This window comes from Salvelinus sp. IW2-2015, linkage group LG17 (genome assembly GCF_002910315.2).
Source record: "Salvelinus sp. IW2-2015 linkage group LG17, ASM291031v2, whole genome shotgun sequence".
In the NCBI taxonomy this organism is placed as follows: Eukaryota; Metazoa; Chordata; class Actinopteri; order Salmoniformes; family Salmonidae; genus Salvelinus; species Salvelinus sp. IW2-2015.
In genome coordinates, this window is record NC_036857.1 from 26098454 (window position 1) to 26119665 (window position 21212).

At 42.2% G+C, this 21212-nt stretch overlaps 1 protein-coding gene across 3 annotated transcripts; it reads left to right on the forward strand.

Annotated features, from left to right (window-relative positions):
- Window positions 1-673: 673 nt before the first annotated feature.
- Window positions 674-20429, forward strand: LOC111976279 (uncharacterized). Of its 3 annotated transcripts, XM_070448027.1 has the most exons (9): window positions 6965-7535; window positions 14156-14252; window positions 15216-15317; window positions 15941-16015; window positions 16224-16397; window positions 16641-16798; window positions 17002-17175; window positions 17576-18116; window positions 18670-20429. In XM_070448027.1, the coding sequence occupies exons 2-9, from the start codon at window positions 14232-14234 to the stop codon at window positions 18841-18843; spliced, it is 1419 nt and encodes a 472-aa protein (XP_070304128.1). In that variant the 5' UTR covers window positions 6965-7535; window positions 14156-14231; the 3' UTR covers window positions 18844-20429. The 3 variants fall into 3 exon arrangements, with proteins under 3 accessions (XP_023860834.1, XP_070304128.1, XP_023860835.1); XM_024005066.3 differs by lacking the exons at window positions 6965-7535; window positions 14156-14252 and adding an exon at window positions 674-752; XM_024005067.3 differs by lacking the exon at window positions 14156-14252.
- The last annotated feature ends 783 nt before the right edge of the window (window positions 20430-21212 follow it).

Here is a 21212-nt window from a genome sequence, read left to right on the forward strand (position 1 = left end):
ATTTAGTTATATAAAATAAACTATATATTTTTATTTAAAAAAAAATCACTAAATGTTATGGTTTTATATATTTAGCTCCTTTATAAGCCTATTCTTTTGGACAAAACCACAAAATGAAAGAATGACTACCGGGCAAAAACTAATTGCAAAAGCACAGGTCTGTCACGACTTCCGCCGAAGTCGGTCCCTCTCTTTGTTCGGGTGACATTCGGCGGTCGATGTCATCGGCTTTCTAGCCATCGCCGATCCACTTTTCATTTTCCATTTGTTTTGTCTTTGTTTTACACACCTGGTTTCAATCCCCCAATTACTTGTTCATTATTTAACCCTCTGTTCCCCCATGGTTGTTTGTGAGTGAACGTTTGTCTTGTATACGGTCCGTTATTATGGGGTCGGTATATTGTGTTGTATTTGTGTATTCTTGAGTAAATACGTTGATTACTCATATCTGCTGTCCTGCGCCTGACTCTCTACACCAGCTACACACAGGCCCGATTACAAGGTCACAACATGAACTGATGCAAGATCTGACATGCAACGTTTGTTGAGCGTTGTAAACAATAGACCAGAGAGAAGTGAAATCTGACAAGTGGGCGGTGCATAGAGCCAGGTAAATCATTTTTCTTCCCCTTACCTCTTAGATGGCTTTTAAAGGAAGTGTTACTGTACATGACAAAAAAAACATGCATTCTAGACTGGAAAGTTTTGCTGAGATTTAGTTTGACAAAAAAGGTTCAATGGACGTGCCACAGGTAAGATTCTATCATTTCAGCGTGTGTACCAATCAAACTCATCCTCATTCCAAGCAATTGCATTATGATGAATGCTGTTATTTCAATGAAAAGGCAAATTCTCTGGTGTATTCTATGCTCTTTCTTGAACTCTTGATGACATGTTGACTGTAGTGTTGCTGTCATGTTTTGTAGAAATAGGTGTCATTCAATAGGCGTCTGTATGACTAATAGCATAGTCCTACAGTACTATACTAATACTGAAACAACTTGTGTGGGTGTTTTCGTCTGGGGATTCTACTTCCTCAATTCCAGAAATGCAGCCCTGCTATTCTCTCACTAAAGAGGAACTAAGATCATCATACATATATCAAGGGCTCGATTCAATCAGATTCGCTTCAGCCAACATCCGCATAGCAGTTGTTTTGGCTGTGTCGGAGAACTGTGTTAGAGCTGTCAAATCCACTAAGTGGCTCCCGGCTTTAAGAGAAATCCAATGCAGCCTTGTTTACAGTGGCATCATTGGGCCTGGGTTTCTGGGGCCTAACACTAACCTTGAATTAAGACCAAAAAGCTATTTTATTTGGCCAATTTTGACTTATCTAGTACAAACCCAGTAGTAGGCACTGCAAGAAGCTCCAGGAGTGATTCTGTAATTGCTGTGATTAGTCTGGATTTCACAACACAGTGGACCGCTCACGTCCCTTGACCCCACCCCTACAGCACCGGTTAGTTGTCAATGTCATCATTCAGCAAATCACCTGTCACTCACTTTGAGTCTGCAGTGTAGCACAGAGCAAATATGGATATTCTGAACTTCTTCCGTAAGAGAGGCAAAAAAAGCGAGCAGGTTGAGCATGAGCAGGCAGCAGTGAATGAAATGGAGAGGGCGGAACAGCCAGAAAGTTAGCCACAGGTTTGTGCAGAGTTGGTGGTAGCTAACTAGCTTGTCTCCCTCAGCATAACAGTTGGCTAATGCTAATAAGATAGCGTTAGCACTCAGCACCCTTAAGCTATTGGGTGTCAGTAAGAGTTATTTAACAGTATATTTAAGGATGTTGATATAAGTCATTACATTAGTTAAAGTGTTTATTTCTAGCGAGTGTATTTGATATGTTTCGTTTCTGTAGCTAGCTTGGCTGGCTAGCCACTTAGGTAGGTACTGGCTGACTAGCTAGCTGAGACCGAAGAGATTAGAGAACGTTTTTATGACTGAAGCACATATCTTCTGACAGTGACACAGTGCCTCACTGTAGTCTGAAGCTGAACTTTACTACGACTTGATATGAACCAATAGTGTGCAGTGCATTTGGAAAGTATTCAGACCCCTTCCGCTTTTCCACATTTTATTACGTTACAGCCTTATTCTAAAATGGATTAAATAAAACAAATCCTCATCAATCAGGCCTCACGAGTGGTGCAGCGGTCTAAGGCACTGCATCTCAGTGCTTGAGGTGTCACTACAGACACCCTGGTTCGACTCCAGGCTGTATCACAACCCGGCCGTGATTGGGAGTCCCATAGGGCGGTGCACAATTGATCCAGTGTAGGCTGTTGTAAATAATAATTTGTAATTAACTGACTTGCCTAGTTAATAAGGGTTAAATAAAATAAATAATTACAAAATGTATCTACAGACAATACGCCATAATGACAAAGCAAAAACAGTTGTTTGAAAATGTATTAAAATAAAAAACAGAAATAACTTATTTACATAAGTATTTGGATTCTTTGCTAAATTGAGCTCAGGTGTATCCTGTTTCCATTGATCATCCTTGAGATGTTTCTACAACTTGATTGGAGTCCACCAGTGGTAAATTCAATTGATTGGACATGATTTGGAAAGGCACACACCTGTCTATATAAGATCCCACCGTTGACAGTGCATGCCAGAGCAAAAATCAAGCCATGAGGTCGAAGGTATTGTCCGTAGAGCTCTGAGATAGGATTGTGTTGAGGCACAGATCTGGGGAAGGGTACCAAAAAATGTCTTCAGCATTGAAGGTCCCCAAGAACACTGTGCCCTCCATCAATCTTAAACAGAAGCAGTTTGAAACCAACTCTTCCTAGAGCTGGCCGCCCGGCCAAACTGAGCAATCGGGGGAGAAGGGCCTTGGTCAGGGAGGTGATGGTCACTCTGACAGAGCTCCAGAGTTCCTCTGTGGAGATGGGAGAACCTGCCAGAAGGACAACCATCTCTGCAGCACTCCACCAATCAGGTCTTTATGGTAGAGCAACTAAACATAGACAAGATCCCACAAACACAAATGAGGAAATGGCTACCTAAATATGATCCCCATCAGAGACAACGATAAACAGCTGCCTGTGATTGGGAACCATATCAGGCCACCATAGAAATACAAAAACACCTAGATTACCCACCCAAGTCACTATCACGCCCCAACCAACACATAGAAAAAACTGCTTATTATGGTCAAGGCGTGACAAATACAAAACAAAATGTTTAAGCACAGGCCAGTGTCTTCTGTAGTTCACATACAGTGCATTCGGAAGGTATTCAGACCAATTCACTTTTTCCACATTTGTTACATTACAGCCTTATTCTAAAATGGATAACATTGTTTATTTCTCCTCATCAATCTACACACAATACACCATGACAAAGCAAAAACAGTTTTTTAGAACTTTTTGCAAAATGTAAAAATAAACTTAAATATAACATTTACATAAGTATGCAGACCCTTTACTCAGTACTATTTTGAAGCACCTTTGGCATTGATTACAGCCTTGAGTCTTCTTGGGTATGACGCTACAAGCTTGGCACACCTGTATTGGGGAGTTTCTACCATTCTTCTCTGCAGATCCTCTCAAACTCAGTCAGGTTGGAAGGGGAGCGTCGTTGCACAGCTATTTTCAAGTCTTTCCAGGGATGTTAGATCGGGTTCAAGTCTGGGCTCTGGCTGGGCCAGTCAAGGACATTCAGAGACTTGTCCCAAAGCCACTCCTGTGTTGTCTTGGCTGTGTGCTTAGGGTCATTGTCCTGTTGGAAGGTGAACCTTCTCCCCAGTCTGAGGTCCTGAGCGCTCTGGAGCAGGTTTTCATCAAGGATCTCTTTGTACTTTGCTCCCTTCATCTTTACCCTCGATCCTGACTAGTCTCCCAGTCCCTGCCACTGAAAAACATCCCCACAGCATGGTGCTGCCGCCACCAAATCTAATCAAATTGTATTTGTCACATGCACCGAATACAACAGTTGCAGACCTTACAGTGAAATGCTTACTTACAAGCCCTTAACCAACAATGGAGTTAAGAAAAATAAATGTCCAGTAAAAAATTGATAAGTAAAAAATACAAAATAAAAGTAACAAATAATTAAAGAGCAGCAGTAAAATAACAGTAGCGAGGCTATATACAGGGGTTACCGGTACAGAGTCAATGTGCGGTGGCACCAGTTAGTTGAGGTAATTGAGGTAATATGTACATGTATCTAGAGTTATTAAAGTGACTATGCATAGATGATAACAGAGAAGCAGTAGCATAAGAGGGGGGGGGGGGGGGGGCAATGCAAATAGTCTGGGTAGGCATTTTATTAGCTGTTCAGGAGTCTTATGGCTTTGGGGTAGAAGCTGTTAAGAAGCCTCTTGGACCTAGACTTGGCGCTCTGATACCTCTTGCCGTGCGGTAGCAGAGAGAACAGTCTATGATTAGGATGGCTGGAGTCTTTGACAATTTTTAGGGCGTTCCTCTGACACCGCCTGGTATAGAGGTCCTGGATGGCAGGAAGCTTGGCCCCAATGATGTACGGGTCGTACGCACTACCCTCTCTAGTCCTTGCAGTCGAAGGATGAGCAGTTGTCATACCAGGCAGTGATGCAACCAGTCAGGGTGCTCTTCGATGGTGCAGTTGTAGAACTTTTCATGCTTCACCATAGGGATGGTATTGGTGATGAGCGGTGCCTGGTTTCCTCCAGACGTGACGCTTGGCATTCATGCCAAAGAGTTTAATCTTGGTTTCATCAGACCAGAGAATCTTGTTTCTCATGGTCTGAGAGTCCTTTAGGTGCTTTTTGGGCAAACTCCAAGCGGGTTGTCATGTGCCTTTTACTGAGGATTGGCTTCCATCTGGCCACTCTACCATAAAGGCCTGATTGGTGGAGTGCTGCAGAGATGGTTGTCCTTCTGGCAGGTTCTCCCATCTCCACAGAGGAACTCTGGAGCTATGTCAGTGTAAACATCGGGTTCTTGGTCACCTCCCTGACCAAGGCCCTTCTCCCCCGATTGCTCAGTTTGGCTGGGCAGCCAGCTCTAGGAAGAGCCCTCGTGATTCCAAACCTCTTCCATGTAAGATTGATGGAGGTCACCCTCAAGTGTTCTTGGGGACCTTCAATGCTGCAGACATTTTTTGGTACCCTTCCCCAGATCTATGCCTCGACACAATCCTGTCTCAGAGCTCTACGGACAATTCCTTTGACCTCATGGCTTGGTTTTTGCTCTGACATGCGCTGTCAACTGTGGGACCTTATATGTTTGCCTTTCCAAATCATGTCCAATCAATTGAATTTACCACAGGTGGACTCCAATCAAGTTGTAGAAACATCTCAAGGATGATCAATGGTAACAGGATGCACCTGAGCTCAATTTCGAGTGTCATAGCAAAGGGTCAGAATAGTATTTGTTTTTTATACATTTGCAAAAAATTCTAAACTGTTTTGCTTTGTCATTATTGGGTACTGTGTGTAGATTGAGGAAATGTGTTCATTTAATCAGTTTTAGAATAAGACTGTAACGTGACAATATGTGGAAAAAGGGAAGGGGTCCAGATACTTTCCGAATCCACTGTAGGCCCCAGTGTATATTATATACTACATATATATTATATATACAGTATATATTTCCTTAATTATTTTTGCCGTGCTGGCACCTACTACCATATCAGTTTCAAAGGCACTTACATATTTTGCCTTGCCCATTCTGTAATGGCTGTTTGAAGTAGAGGACCAAGGTGCAGCATGGTACGTGTGCATGATTTTTAATACAGCTGAACACTAGAACAAAAAATAACAAAGCGGAACAAACGAAACAGTTCTGTCTGGTGCAGACACACAAAACAGATAATAACTACCCACTAAACCCATGTGGGCAAGAGCTACCTAAGTATTGTTCTCAGAGACAACGATTGACAGCTGCCTTTGATTGAGAACCACACCGGCCAAACAACAAAGAAATACAAAACATAGAATGCCCACCCCAACCCACGCCCTGAACAAACCAAAATAGAGACATAAAAAGGATCTCTAAGGTCAGGGCGTAACACATTCAACCTCTGAATGGCACACATACACAATCCATGTCTCAACGCTTAAAAATCCTTCTTTAACCTATCTCCTCCCCTTCATCTACACACTGTCAATGTTTTGTCTACTCAGAGTATATGACATTAGAATTATGCCTTAATCAATTGACTTGATGGATCAGCTTCTCACATGAGCTTTAAATCGACAGGTTAGTGGTTATAGATATTTTTATGATTCTGTGGTTTAATTAGCTCATGGAAATGTGAAGCATAATGAGTTTGCCATTTGTGAAGAGAATAAAGACGTTTATTCTGTTAAGACAAAAGGAGCGCGTATGATTGGTAGGTCTAAGTATTGATAGTGATTAAAAATGGTGGAAAACATCTACTACATTCCAATTAAAGTGAGATGAGAAAACGATGGTTAATATAGCTATAATGTGATCCATTTTAGTCCGATTTAATATTGTAAGGCAAAATATTGTGCTTGCGCAACATTAAGATGTTGACACATGGTTCATTTTCAAAAATATTTTACCTATAGCATTAATTATTCAAATTGACACAAACATGGCTGATAGTAAATTTGTTGAAAGTAACCAGCATTATAAACCAGAAACATGGAGATAAAACAGATATTGTGCACTTCTTGCCAGCTGTTACTTTCATCCCAAGGCTGTATTACTCCTGCCCTGCTGCAGGTACAGAAGTAACATTAGGGTAATTCTGTTCTCATCTATTTAATTTAAATTAATTTACCCTACAAATAAAATTACAGTTGCTAATGGTAGATGACATATATACGTTGTTTGTCATAAAATATGGTGTCTAGCTCTATCAATCTCTGAGTAATTAGGGAAAAAACAAACTGTTACTTTTGTCCATGTTCTTCCTCTTGTTCGTTTCATGTCTCAGGCCCTTCGCCTGTGCAGCGAGAGGGCGGAGTTATCTGTTTAAGAGATCGGTGAATGTGCTGCTAAAAAAGGCAAACCTGGGAGGCAGGCGAACATATCAAACAAACCCCTGTTCACGATTCCACTCGTTTTCAAAGAGGCATGCGCGATTAGAACTCAGTCAGATCAAGGGCTCCGCTCTACAGCGTGATTGAAATTTAAGGCAATGATCCCTCTTTAGCGGAGGCCGCATTCACGGTAAACGCTGCATATGTCGGCTCAATCGGAAATGACCTTTACATTTATATTGCGAAATCTCTTTACGCTTCAGCTTTACAGATTGAATAGAACCCTAATAATATAATTGTTCTGAGCTTTGATAAACGCTGGGAGCAATATCTAGATGTTGACCCATATTTTATTGAATTTATTGTGTAAAATAAAATCTAATAAGAGAAAATTACGGAGGTCCGGACCTCGGTGTCCTCATAAGTAGCTATAGCCATCCAACGGAAGAGTAGGATATGATGGAGAGAGACACCAGAAGAACAGGCCACACCAGAAGAGGATAGACAAAGGAGAGTAACTAACAATAACCTAAGACAGTAAAAGACAAGACACAGAGAAAGTGACAGAAGAGATGGAGAGAGATCGGAGGTGGGTATCACTTCAAGCTGCTCTATAGATTCGATTTAGTTTGATTTATTTGCACAAATTATAACGGTTGAAATACAGACAGTGAAAAAGAAACAGGGTAAATAAAGAATTAGCATGTGAGGTGAAAAAGCCTGTGAAATTACTATTAAAACAATTATTTATTTTTTATACATTTTACAACCAGGCCAGGCTTAGAGAGGAGGAGACGTCATTGGTCTCCGTAGTGGCACCGTGGTCTAAGACACTGCATATTAGTGCTAGAGGCGTCACTACAGACCCTGGTTCGACTCCAGGCTGTATCACAACCGGCCGATATTGGGAGTCCCATAGGGCGGCGCACAATTGTTTGACCGGGGTAGGCCGTCATTGTAAATAAGAATTCGATCATAACTGACTTGCCTAGTTAAATAAAAAAAGGCAACGCTTGAGTTTCAAGTTTGGGGAAGCACATTTTTACCATAAAAAGGCACCTTTATAATAAAGCATTCCATGCATCATCGCATTTGTAGACTTATGTACGATAGCCTACTATTCGTAATGTGAGGAGTAGATTGGATAGTCAGAATTTAGGATAATAATATAACTCAATCACTGTTTACAAAAAAGACAGTTCAATGCATAGGTGGGCGCGCATTGCGTAGAGTTCTTCAGATACGTTTCTTCTTTGCACTGCAAAATGTGGCTTTTTATAAATACGCTACATTTCATGCACTTCTACTACACTTGACTGGCAACATTAGCAGCATCTGTTTTAATATGATAGGCCTATGAGAAGGGGCAACACAGTCTCACATTCAATTCGCGCATATATGTACAAAATGTATTTCAGCAGATTTCGTGCGTTTTTGTGCATTTTTGGGGTGTTTTGGGGTGGTTCAATTCGTTTGAAAATACACGAATTTCTGTGCTACTTAATTCGTGCGAAAATACACAAATTTAACCAGTAGGTGACACACAAGCCGTTGCAACAACCATGTAGACGCGATAATTTGTATTTCATTTTTGTTCTTCTTAATGACTAATTCAACGTCATGAATATACAGAAATGTTGTCTTTGTTTAACCATGTTTTAAAATGTGTCGTTGTATGCCTATATGTACTGTTTTAGACTTGCTGAACAGAATTTTTGAGAAAAGACGCACATTTACCTGCGACTTAATTCGTGGGAAATATTGTTTTATTAATGCCAATGCTGTTTTCTGTGCTTGATTTCGCTTAATACTTTGGATACTGGTGCACTTGTAATCAGAACGCCTTTTTGTCATGTAGGCAACCATACACGATTTTCTTCATAACCCATTTCATATTTCGTGGAGCCTAAATTACACCATTTTCTTCATAATGATGTATTACATGTTAATGTAAAATAATGAATTATGTTGGCTTACACTTATGGCCTTTCCAAGGCCTTTCCATACCTTAAGGGAACATTTTAGCACTCGCCATATGGTAGTGAGAAACGCCACATTGCAAATGTAAGGTCCCTTACTAGACGTCCTGCAACGGTTCTAAAATTCGCGGACGGCGTCGGGCCGTGCGCGGGGGAGAGATCTTTCAGGAAGTCATCAAACTAAATCTCTCGGACGTTCGGTTTCCGTTTTATAAAAATAACACATTTTGGTCATTTTCCGCAGTCTAGGAAATTCCCACCAGAGGGAAAATAAATAATCAAAAAGAAAGGAGGACCAAGGCACTCTTCATATAATTAATTAAAATGCCTTTATAGTATGGCATGTTCAATAGAAACAAAGTTGTTTAAAAACCGACGCGTTTCGGCTGCATGGCCTTCGTCAGGGAGTACAGAAAAAGGAAATACAAAATAAATAATATTGCAAATGCACAAGCACATTGCAAATGCATGTGGCCTTTTCTCCTAAACGGAAAATATTTCGAAAGACGTAATGGACAGTTGGCCCCGAACAAGATGGCGTTGAGGCCTCAAAAACGTAAAGTAGGGTGCTAATTTGACCGCTTCACGTCAAAGTACATAAGCATACGGTGTCAGGAAAAAAAGAACCAGCCATTTATCTATCGTAATTTAAGATAAATCGTACCTTGACAAATTGGTCATGTTCACAAAAAGGAGTTAAAAAAATAAAAAAGTTACAGATCCAGTTGCAGTGTGTTCAGACGAACATTTTTTAAGTGGGTCTCGAAGCTCTGCCACTGCATCGCAGTGCTAGCTGCGGCACCAGAGTCTCTGGGTTCCCGCCCAGGCTCTGCCGCAGCCGGCCGCGACCGGGAGGTCCGTTGGGCTAGCGTGTCCGCGTTAGGGAGGGTTTGGCCGGTAGGGATATCCTTGTCTCATCGCGCTCCAGCGACTCCTGTGGCGGGCCGGGGGCAGTGCGCGCTAGCCAAGGGGGCCATGTGCACGGTGTTTCCTCCGACACATTGGTGCGGCTGGCTTCCGGGTTGGAGGCGCGCTGTGTTAAGAAGCAGTGCGGCTTGGTTGGGTTGTGCTTCGGAGGACGCGTGGCTTTCGACGTTCGTCTCTCCTGAGCCCATACGGGAGTTGTAGCGATGAGACAAGATAGTATTACTAGCGATTGGATACCACGAAGAAAAGGGGATAAAAGGATGGAGTGAAAAAGTACGGTGCTTAAAGACACACAAAGCCTGCAATGGCAATGCCATTATCTCCAGGCCGTGCCGAGTTCAACGAGATGCCCCGCTTGACCGTAGCTAGCTCGGTCTGAGTGCAGCGACAGGGACAAGAAGAAGGACCCAAATGACCCTTTGACCTCAATTTCATATTTTTTTGCTTTTGGGAGACAGAGAGAGAACCGTTTAAGGTTAGAAGCACAATTTGACCTCAGGAACGTTCCTAAGGTCCTCCCGATCTGTGCAAGCCTAACATTGACCATGTGGCATTAACCCTTAATAGTTAAAAGAAGGTGTTTACATCAAACAGTTTACAATGGCATGTCTCCCCATAGGAATACATTGCCTGCTCCCCTAAATTCAACCTGAAGCCTATGTGGGTTAATAATGCCTTATGAACCTGCTTCGATGACAATCCATCAGGCCACTATGAGGTCTACCTGTGTCGATTCTAAGCTTCCTGGAGCAACCGGAAGTGGTTAAATCACCCTAAAAGTGTTTGCCATACCCACCTGCAGTTTGAGAGAAATAGTGGCATTCAACCCTATGTAAATCAGTGAGTTCTTAACGTATAGACTTAAAACTCAGGATTCTGTAAAAGCCCACTCCAATGAGGATATGTGTTTACTTTCAGCTTCCTGTGCCAACCGGAAGTGCCATAATTGGTGTCAAAAGGCTGTTTCGAAGGGTTAAAAAAGTCAAATCTTTCCAAAACTTAATATATGTGAATAGGCAACCCTCATGAACTGTAAATCGTCATTCATCCCATCAGATTTCAAGGAAAAATTTACACACCCACACAGAAAGGATGGAGTGACACACTGAGGGGCTTAGAGGCAGACAGTGCCTGCAATAGCTACTTTTGTTAGAACTTTTAAAGAACCGTCATACCTAGAGTCTTGAAACTTTACAAACCTGTTCTAGAGCTCAGGTCGATTAAGCACGGTGAGTTATGTGGCTCTAGAAGGTTCTCGGACCGATAAAAAGCCTCGGTGCATTTGCATTGACTTCAATTCATTTTGAGCATTACAAAATGGTGACATTTAGAAAAGTCCCAGAGTTGCAAGACTAGGTGCATTGAAACCGGCTCGGCCCATAGAGATGGACCCCGACATTTCTGTCCGATAGCTCATTCAAGGACCCCGTAGCAAGGCATGGAAAAAAGTGGAATTTCAGCACCAATTAAGGTTTTGCTCGGGCACCGAATGACCTATCGAGCCGAAACTTGGATTCGAGGTCGCCTCACATAGGGCTAAACATAAGTGAAAACTGGACCCGCAGCTAGAACATAACTACGTATTATTTGTTTTATTATAAATGGAAGGCGCTGGTGAATTTTGGGTCTGCTCTGAAATATGTGATAGTTGGCTTCTAAACGAGTTGGAAAAAGTGAGTTTGGAGTCAGATGGTATCAGTTTGTGTCTGAAAATATCTAATTGGCTGATGGACACTGACTTGCTAGTTGACTTTTGTGCATTTGCAATATGTTTCAACAGTGAAAAAACACCAAAATAGCATTCTGAAATCACCACTAAAAATGACATCACCATAGCCGTGCCGAGTTCAACGAGATGCCCCGCTTGACCATAGCTTGCTCGGTCTGAGCGCAGCGACAGTGACAAGAAGATGACCCTTGACCTACATTTCAAGTCTTTTGCTTTTGGGAGACAGAGAGAGAACTGTAAGGTTTAGAAGCACAATTTGACCTCAGGAACGTTCCTAAGGTCTCTGTGCAAGCCTAACATTGACCGTGTGGCATTAACCCTTAACAGTTAAAAGAAGGTGTTTACATCAAACAGTTTACAATGACATCTCACCCCATAGGAACACATTGCCTGCACCCCTAAATTCAACCTGAAGCCTATGTGGGTTATGAATGTCTTATGAACCTGTCTTCAATGACAATCCATCAAGCCACTATGAGGTCTACCTGTGTTGATTCTAAGCTTCCTGGAGCAACCGGAAGTGATAAAATCACCCTAAAAGTGTTTTGCCATACCCAACCAGCAGTTTGTGATATATAGTGCATTCAACCCTGTGTAAATCAGTCAGTTCTTAACGTATAGACTTAAAACTCAGGATTCTGTAAAAGCACCCGATCAGGATATGTATTTACTTATAGCTTCCTGTGCCAACCGGAAGTGCCTTAAAATGGGGTCATAGGTGCTGTTTCGAAGGTTTAAAAAAGTCAGATCTTTCCAAAACTTTAAATGTGTGAATCGGTCAACCCTCATGAACTGTAAATCAGTAATTTCGCTAAACAGATGTCAAAGAAAAGCACACACACACACACACACACACACAACACACACACACAACACACACACACACACACACACACACACACACACCACACACACACACACACAACACAGCAAGGATGGAGTGAAAAAGTATGGTGCTTAAAGACACACAGAGCCTTAAATGCTTTTGGGGGGATTCCAGACTTCCATACCCGCTCTGGGAGCGCTATACTACCGCCCCAAATCAATGGGTGCTGGCCTGAGTGATTTATGGAGGTTTTCAAAAAATATTCTGTTTTTTCTTCTGGAAAATATTTTATGTTTTTTCTTCTCGAGTCAATGGCCTGAGTGATTTATGGAGGTTTTCAAAAAATATTCTAAGTCCAAACTTTTCATGCACCTGGTATTTTTTTGGGGTTACCAGGCGTCATTTTTCAAAACGGTTGAAATTGCTTTTTCTTTTTTTTTCCGCACTGACGGTAATTTGAACACAAGAACGTTTCTAGTGAAAAGGTGCTTACACTCAGAGCCATGTATTTACACTCAGCCACCCTAGCCTTATTACGGGTTAACGTTTTGGTAATTTTGGTTGGCCAACAAAATGTAAGACTACAATGACTGCATACGTTTCCCCAAATGTTATACGAAAAAAAAATGTTTTGTTATTGATGGACAATGGCAAGGCTGCCATTGTATTTTCAGTTACATTCTGTTCAATAAAAATGGTTTACACGTTTATTTTTTAAGAAATACATGGAACTACAACCGAATAAAACACCATTAACCATCATGCATTGCTTACATTCATTCTATCCTGAAAAGTCTGTTCAGAAAAATCGAACACAGTACATATAGGCATAAAACCACAATGTTTTAATAGGGATTAAATAAAGACAATATATATATAACCTCTTATGGTTAAATGGTTAAAAAAAGACAAAATATCTATATATTCATAACGTAAAATAAATAAATACAGGCGATCGCGTCTATGGTTGTTGCAACGGCTTGTGTGTCGCCTACTGGTTAAATTCGTGTCTTATCGCACAAATTAAGTAGCACAGAAATTCGTGTATTTTCGCACGAATTAAGTAGCACAGAAATTCGTGTATTTTCAAACGAATTGAACCACCCCAAAAATGCACAAAAACGCACGAAATCTGCTGAAATACATTTTGTACATATATGCGCAAATTGAATGTGAGGCTGGGCTGGAAGGGGAGACACAAACAGTTGACTCCATCTAAAATGGAAGAGGAAATTATTGTTTAATACCAGACTTAAGTGGCAACGACCGACCCAACAATGATCAAGAGTGACTATGCACAGTGCGCACTCACCGGGGATATTGCCTATGTGCTGGTGCCAATAAAATAGGCCACAAGGCCTGCTGTTGTTCACTCAATTAAGTTGAGCATTTTGATAACTAAAAGACAGATTAGTATTTTCATTGTCTTCTCTTTACAGCAATAACCATTTGCATTCTAAACTATGTTTCCCCCACGATTTGTATTTTGAAATATTGCAATATGCCAGGCTGCGCCTCTACTTTTCATTGACAGTTGCAACTCAACAACCATGTATTTGACATTTGCCACAGGGGCTTCCCAAATTGCACAGGCTGCCTGTCCTTCTGACTGTTAGCAATGCGATTTAAAACAAAAAAAAGTGAATGATCCTCTGTGGCCAAATCATGCTTTAGTAGCCTATTTTGAATGATTGTATTTATTTCTGTATAGACAGGATTAGTATAATTAGGCTACATAATTTCCCTAGCCTTACTGACGGCCACCTATGAGAGACCACAACATAGAAGACTAAGAGACAGCAACAGAAGAGGGCAGAGAAAGTGATGGAGAAAGGAAGCGGAGGGGTGAGCACACAGTAGACTGTATCACTTAAAGCTGCTCTATGGAATCTAATTACTGCAGTTTGAGTGTGTGTGTGTGAGAGAGGGGGTGTTTGGATACTGTGGGATTCTTTAATCAGTTTCACTCATTGGACAGGTCAGAGTCTATGTTTGAAGTTGTTGAGTGGTTTTTGGCAATACACTGTGTTCACAGTAGCAACTATAATTTAGTACTGGCAGTGTCTGCTGTGGCAGGTGGGCAATTAAAAGTTTCCTGAAAAATATCTATTCTCTCAATGTTCATCTCAAAGTGCACCAATACCACGAATTTAGCTGTTGAAAGGATGCCCCCGGACCCCCCAACTGGCTTTGGACTAAGCCCCCAATCTTTCCAAATCCTAGAAACCGCCCTGCTTGTTTACAAGTTGGAACGATGGAATGTACGACGTAAACTACACCTCCATTAGGAAGATAGAAATCCTAATTGACCTTTTTTCTATTTGACTGTAATTTATTTTTATATAGCGTACACTTTCTTGTTCTGAACTTCTAACGCGACTGAGGCGGTTGTGGCTTCGTGACCGTGATCACAAGAGCAGCTGCTCACCAATTTGACGGCTCCAACACAGTTCCACCTTCGACACCGCCAAAACATCCTCTGTGTGGGTGTCTGCTATCGCTGCTTAATGCTTGATCTGACTGAATCTAGGCCCAAATGTTTGGTACTAAGCCAAATCAGGATGTTTTTTCTGTTGTGACACATTCGTTTTAAAGGTGCATTTGTAGGTTGCTCTATGAACAGTGAAGTTTTCCGTTAAAGATCCTCAACTGGAATTTCAGAACACACCAGCTATCATTTCTCTGCATTCGGAACACATGCTATCATTTCTGTACATTTAGAGCACTTAGCTTGTATGCTGTGTGCACAGATATTATACTATCATTTCTGGACATTGCTCATCTGTGATCTTTGTCCTCCTTGTCCAGCTGAGCAATGAGATGCAGCTGAGCATTATGATGAAGGTGAAGAGTGGGGAGCTGACCATCGAGGATGCCCTGAACCAGGCCAGGAGAGACAACCAAGAGCAGGTAAAGCAAAACCTGGCCACGGAGGTATTGTAGCCTGGTACCAGATCTGTTTGTGCTATCTTGCCAAGGACCTGTAGTATAATACCTCCACAACCTGGTCCCAGATGTGTTTGTGTCGTCTTGCCAACTCGTATGGTCATGTTACTCATTGGCCTTAATGCAAGCTTTCACCAACAATGAATTCAGCAGGAGAAATTCTTCCCCAATTCATTTTCAATGAGGGCACGCAGAGAAATGTGCAGGGGAATGTGGGAAGGTGAGCGGCGAGAATCCTGCTAGCGGAGCGGTAGAAAAATTTAAAGCGAAGGAAAGCATTGGAGCGAAGCACCGCCTCTGGTCAAAACCCTAAGGAGTTGGCATGGCAGCACAAAGAGATCTGGGACCAGGTTAGAGGTAAAAGTATTGTACTACCGGGCCTCGAAATCAGCACAGGAAACCATGGCAACAACAAAGCCTGGGTTTAACCTTGGACGGTCTTTGCACACACATAATGAACTTCATCGACACACGACACGGTACATGTCGTCCATGTTATTCTGTCATTCACTATCAACTTCGAAGGTACGCTGTTCTTCTGATCTGTTCCTGCATCATTGTCATTGGTTTATTGGTCTCCATTGCAGGAACAGCTAGCTTCCCAGTACAACTTCAGTGTTTACAAGTACAACCGCTACAGATGGCAGAAGCGCATTCTTCAGGTGAGTCAGATATAGGGCATCTTTTGACATTGAGTTAAGTGTTATAATAACTGGTATTACAACGCCTAGAAACAGTAAATCTTGAGTTGTGATAACAGCTGCCACACGATGAAAGCCTGTAGTGTGCTGGTAGAGATACCCTGTCATGCATCATTGAGTAAAAGCTGTGAAAATCTCAGTAATGTGCATCTCTATACTGTATGTTTAGATTGACTTCAACACTAAAATGGTGTGCAGCATAGAGAAAGGCACCGTAAAGCGGCAGCTGCCCTTCCTGTGTGTTAAGAGCTGCGATGACAGAGTTGGGGCCAAGTTCTCCGTCTCTTTCAGAGGAAGACATGACTATGAGCTGGAGGCCACCTCACTAGAGGACAAACACAAGGTAAGAGAGTCATCCCTGCCCCTAAACTCTAACCTGTTATAGAGGTGGACAGCAGCTTGGTTTGTGTAGAGCCATAGCAGATGGAAAAGAGTTCAATCACTGTCTCTGGCGCTACTTCCCTTGATCGGTTAATAGGGTGCCACTCAGCTTCTAGACATAAAGATTGAAGACATTTTAAGGAATTGTTATTTTCAATTAAGACTCACAATTTTTGATTGAGGCTTTTTGACACATGTTGTGTAGATGATGCAGCTTGTAAACAAGATCGTCTACAGAAACGTCTACAGCCATCCAGTAGAGGGCAGTGAAGAGAAGTGTGAACGGCCTCCAGCACCAAAGACCCTCATGGAGGGCCTGTTGTTCCTGCAAAGAGGAGGCTTGGCATCGTTTAAATGGGTGAAGTATGTGTGTGATCTGTACTACACTACTATTACTAGTACCGCTACTATTACACCACTACTGCTACTGCTGATACTACTACCACTACTACTGGTACTGTACTATGATTACTGCACAATGCTTTTACAAAGTTTAGAAGAGTCCTACATTGACTATGAATTATTTACTATCTACATCATGATGATATTTATACTTGTGTTCTTAGGTACGAGGCTCGCCTTCACCCTGGCCAGCTGAACCTGCTCCCCATCAGCCGACGGGCGGTAGATGGGGAGCAGTCCTTGCCATTTGTCATTAATTTCTCAGACGGGGACAACAGCTTTGAGAAGCAGCACAGCTGTGACACCTTCACTCTGCTGACACACAAGAATGAGTACCAGTGAGTGACCATGAAAAACCCATTCAGAGGCAGGTGTTTGGGACAGTTTTTTAGGAAAAGACAGTTTCTTAGGAAATTGTTTCTATTTTTGCAGTCGTTTTGTAAATGAGGCCTTCCCCAATGTCAGTCCATCTACATATTTAAATTAAATTCAGCAGTGATGTTGTAACTTTGTAACAAACTCTATTCTGACAAAGGATTCTTTCTGAAGAGTTGAGCATTGCTGCTGCTGTCTGACCTTTCTTATGACTGCATGCCTTGTATACCCTCCGTAAAACACTCCTATTTGACAACATAGAATGTCATACATCTAGATGGGAAATGTTTGCCCAGTGATAGTCATTGTTTGCTCACACAGCCAAGAGAGGAAGTTAAGACAAGTCATACTGATGTATTGCAGGTTCCGGGTACCTGTGAGAGACCATTCTAAGAGCACAGAAGCCATCCAGAGAGAGAGGGATGCCTGGGTCCAGGCCATAGATAAACTGTGCCTGGATTGGAAACGCAAGTCTCAATCTGAGCACATCTATGAGGATCCTAGGGTTACAGATCTAAGAATCTATGACAATATCAAATACATTATAGAGAAGAGCAAATCCACAGGCAGAGAAGGCTTCAGCGTATCAGATCCGGTGTTGGGTGCAGCAGATCAGATATCAGGGGGAGGGAAGGTGCCAAGAATTCCTACGACCTCTCCAGCAAAAGCTGTCCTGAAATCTCGCAGCCCTGTGAAGTCATCTGTGAATGTCCCTGTCCCTGGTTCTGTAGTTGTCCCTAGTCATGTGCCTGGTCCTGCCCCTGTCTCTGTTCCCACCACCCTTGTGATCCCAGCACCCTCCTTCATCCCTATGCCTCCTCCATTGACCTTTAATGAACCCAGTAGAAAACCCTTAACAGAGCGAACCAGAGCTTTTCATTGGGAGAAAGTTGGTTCGGATAAGGTACTACTACGGATGTGTTTGTTTATCCCTATTTATTACACTACATTTGTAAGCATGTAATATAGTCATGCACATTGACAATGTTATATGATATTGCATTATGTTATATTTCAGCAATAATGCACGAGTGGTGTGGTACATGGTCAATATACCACAAACCCCCAAGGTGCCTTAATGCTATTATAAACTGGTTATCAACGTAATTAGAGCTGTAAAAATAAATGTTTTGTCATACCAGTGGTATACGGTCTGATATACCACCGCTGTCAGCCAATCAGCATTCAGAGCTCCAACCACCCAGTTTATAATATGGTGTATTACCTCATATTACACTACACTAGAGTCTGATTCGTTCGAGGTTTTTGTCATGCTCATCAGATAGTTTGCAATTGTAAATAAGGAAGTACCTATTTTCCACTTCATAATTTCCTTAAACACTATAGGAAATTATTCTCTGCAGTGTCTGTCAGTGTCGTGTGCTTTCCCAGAGCATTGCATTTCATAGAGAATACAGCTTGTCTCAGTGCTGATTATGATTGGTCTCTCTCGGCAGATCGAGAAATCATTCTGGACACGGGGAAATGCTGGGAAGATTGAAATTGACACTTCACGCTTGTACGAGCAATTTGCAGTTCAAGATTTGGGAACATTCGGTGGGATCACCGAGCACAGCAATAGCTTCCACATCATGCTCAACACGAAGGTGGCGCACAACTTTAGTAAGTAGCTCCACAATTCCTTGAGGTGAGGTGATGGGCCAACTATATGCTCTTCATTTGAAATTGTTCTGGGGTTGCACACAAGTTATATATCGGACCCAACAACAGATTTCTTTGAAACGACTTGATTACTGTAATTGAGTTTTGGAAGAAGCAACACCTTTTGAAACCACCAGATGGTAGTACTTAACAGGAAAGTCAATGAGTTTAACATTGGCTGTAATGACTCACTCCATCTGATCTCTATATCACATGTATTTGCTTGAGAAAAGCTGCTAAACATTTCGAACAGTAGCTACGTAACAAGACGCGAGAAATAAACAACATCAAAGCCTTATTAGGTAAGTATCGGAATAGAAATAGGCTTCGGCTCAGACTCGCAGTATGCATAATGACAGTAATTTATTTAATCTTTCAGCCTTCTCTAAAATATTCATTTATTCTGGGGGAATACCTGAATGGGTTAATGCCATGTGCCCTTCATCCCTATTAACCCTCCTTATAGGCTAATGTTGCTAGTTTCAGTGTAGATACAGAGATGGGCTTTCCTTCAGTGTGTGTCTACAGGGGGCAGTCTCAGTCTATCAGGGCTTCGGTAAAGCTACAATCTTTTTTTCTTCTTAATTTAATGGCTTTGACTGTTCAGCGGGGCATCTATGACTTGGCGACCTGAGACCAATGGAGAAAGTGTGTGTGTGTGAGTGAGATCGAGGTAGAAAGATTTCAGAGTTCTCTTCTCGCGGGGCTTCAAAGTGACACAGAAAGCGTGACGTGATCCACAAGTGGTGCAGCATAAAGGGTTTTTAAACTACATCAGTACAAGTGTGCAGGCTGGCAACACAATTAGAGTACGCATGGCCATGAAATATGGAGCCCCCGTGCGACAGTCGCTAAGAGTGTCTGTCATAGGAATAGACAGGATAGGATAAACTCCAAGTGTGCTTCTCTCCTCTGTGCCCTGGAAAGTTGTGCTCTGACAGGGCCCTGTGCTTGGTAACTAACACCTGCGGGCAACTCCAGGCGATGCGGTTCTCTGCCCTCATGAGGGATAAGGGGGTTGAGGAACACACACACACACACACACACACACAGATTATGATTGTTTTTGACGAGCTCTGCATGTTTATCAGCAGGATCTCTGCTGACTAGCTGTTATCTATTATTTTCTTGTTGCATAGGGACAGTATGCATGACAGGATTTGCTCTGTTTATCCAAGGAGCTGTAGCTAATACTGTCTCTAGATACATTCAGTACATCTTCTGTTAGTGCCTTGTAAGTTACAATCAATAATTTAAAACAATAATTAATGGTTCTTACGGTAAAACAGTTATGTACTGTATTTGCAATCATAACACTCTTATCCATAATGACAAAGTACTATGCATATCAAATAACATTGTATTAGTCACTTGTGCCAAATACAACAGGTGTAGACCTCACAGTGAAATGCTTACTTACGAGCCCCTAACCAACAATGCAGTTTGAAAAAAATACGGATAAGAGATAAAAGTAACAAGTAATTAAAGAGCAGCAGTAAAATAACAATAGCTAGACTATATACAGAGGCGTACCGATACAGAGTCAATGTGCGAGGGCACCTAGTTGAGGTAGTATGACAGTAGGTAGAGTTATTAAATGACTATGCATAGATGATAACAGCAGAGAGTAGCAGCGGTGTAAAAGAGAGGGGGGGGGGGGGGTCAATGCAAGTAGTCTGGTAGCCATTTGATTAGGTGTTCGGAAGTCTTATGGCTTGGGGGTAGAAGCTGTTTAGAAGCCTCTTGGACCTAGACTTGGTGCTCCGGTACCGCTTGCCATGCGGTAGCAGAGAGAACAGTCTATGACTAGGGTGGTTGGAGTCTTTGACAATTTTTATGGCCTTCCTCTGACACCGCCTGGTATAGAGGTCCTGGATGTCAGGAAGCTTGGCCCCAGTGATGTACTGGGCCGTTCGCACTACCCTCTGTAGTGCCTTGCGGTAGGAGGGCCGAGCAGTTGCCATACCAGGCAGTGATGCGACCAGTAGGATGCTCTCGATGGTGCAGCTGGTGAACCTTTTGAGGATCTGAGGACCCATGCCAAATATTTTCAATGGCATCCTATATACAAAAGTATGTGGACACCCCTTCAAAATAGTGGATTCGGCTTTCAGACACACCTTTGCTGACAAGTTTATAAATGTTACGTTCCCCAGTTTCTGTGTTGTAGCTTTTGTATTGAGTGTGTTTCAGGACATTGCTTCCTGAGTTCTCCCCAACCAGCTGATTGGTCGACCCCAGGCTAATGATGATTGGAGCTGACTCCGCCCCCTCGTCAAGATACAGCTGACTCTAATCAGCTAATAGCCACCTGAAGATATAAAAGCCAGTTTCTGTT

Bases quoted from the DNA above. Each gene is read 5' to 3' on its own strand.
- LOC111976279 (XM_070448027.1), top strand. From the start codon at position 14,232: ATGGAGAAAGGAAGCGGAGGG. The intron at 16,016-16,223 runs GTGAGTCAGATA...CTGTATGTTTAG, and splicing joins GGCAGAAGCGCATTCTTCAG to ATTGACTTCAACACTAAAAT. The intron at 18,117-18,669 runs GTACTACTACGG...CTCTCTCGGCAG, and splicing joins AGAAAGTTGGTTCGGATAAG to ATCGAGAAATCATTCTGGAC.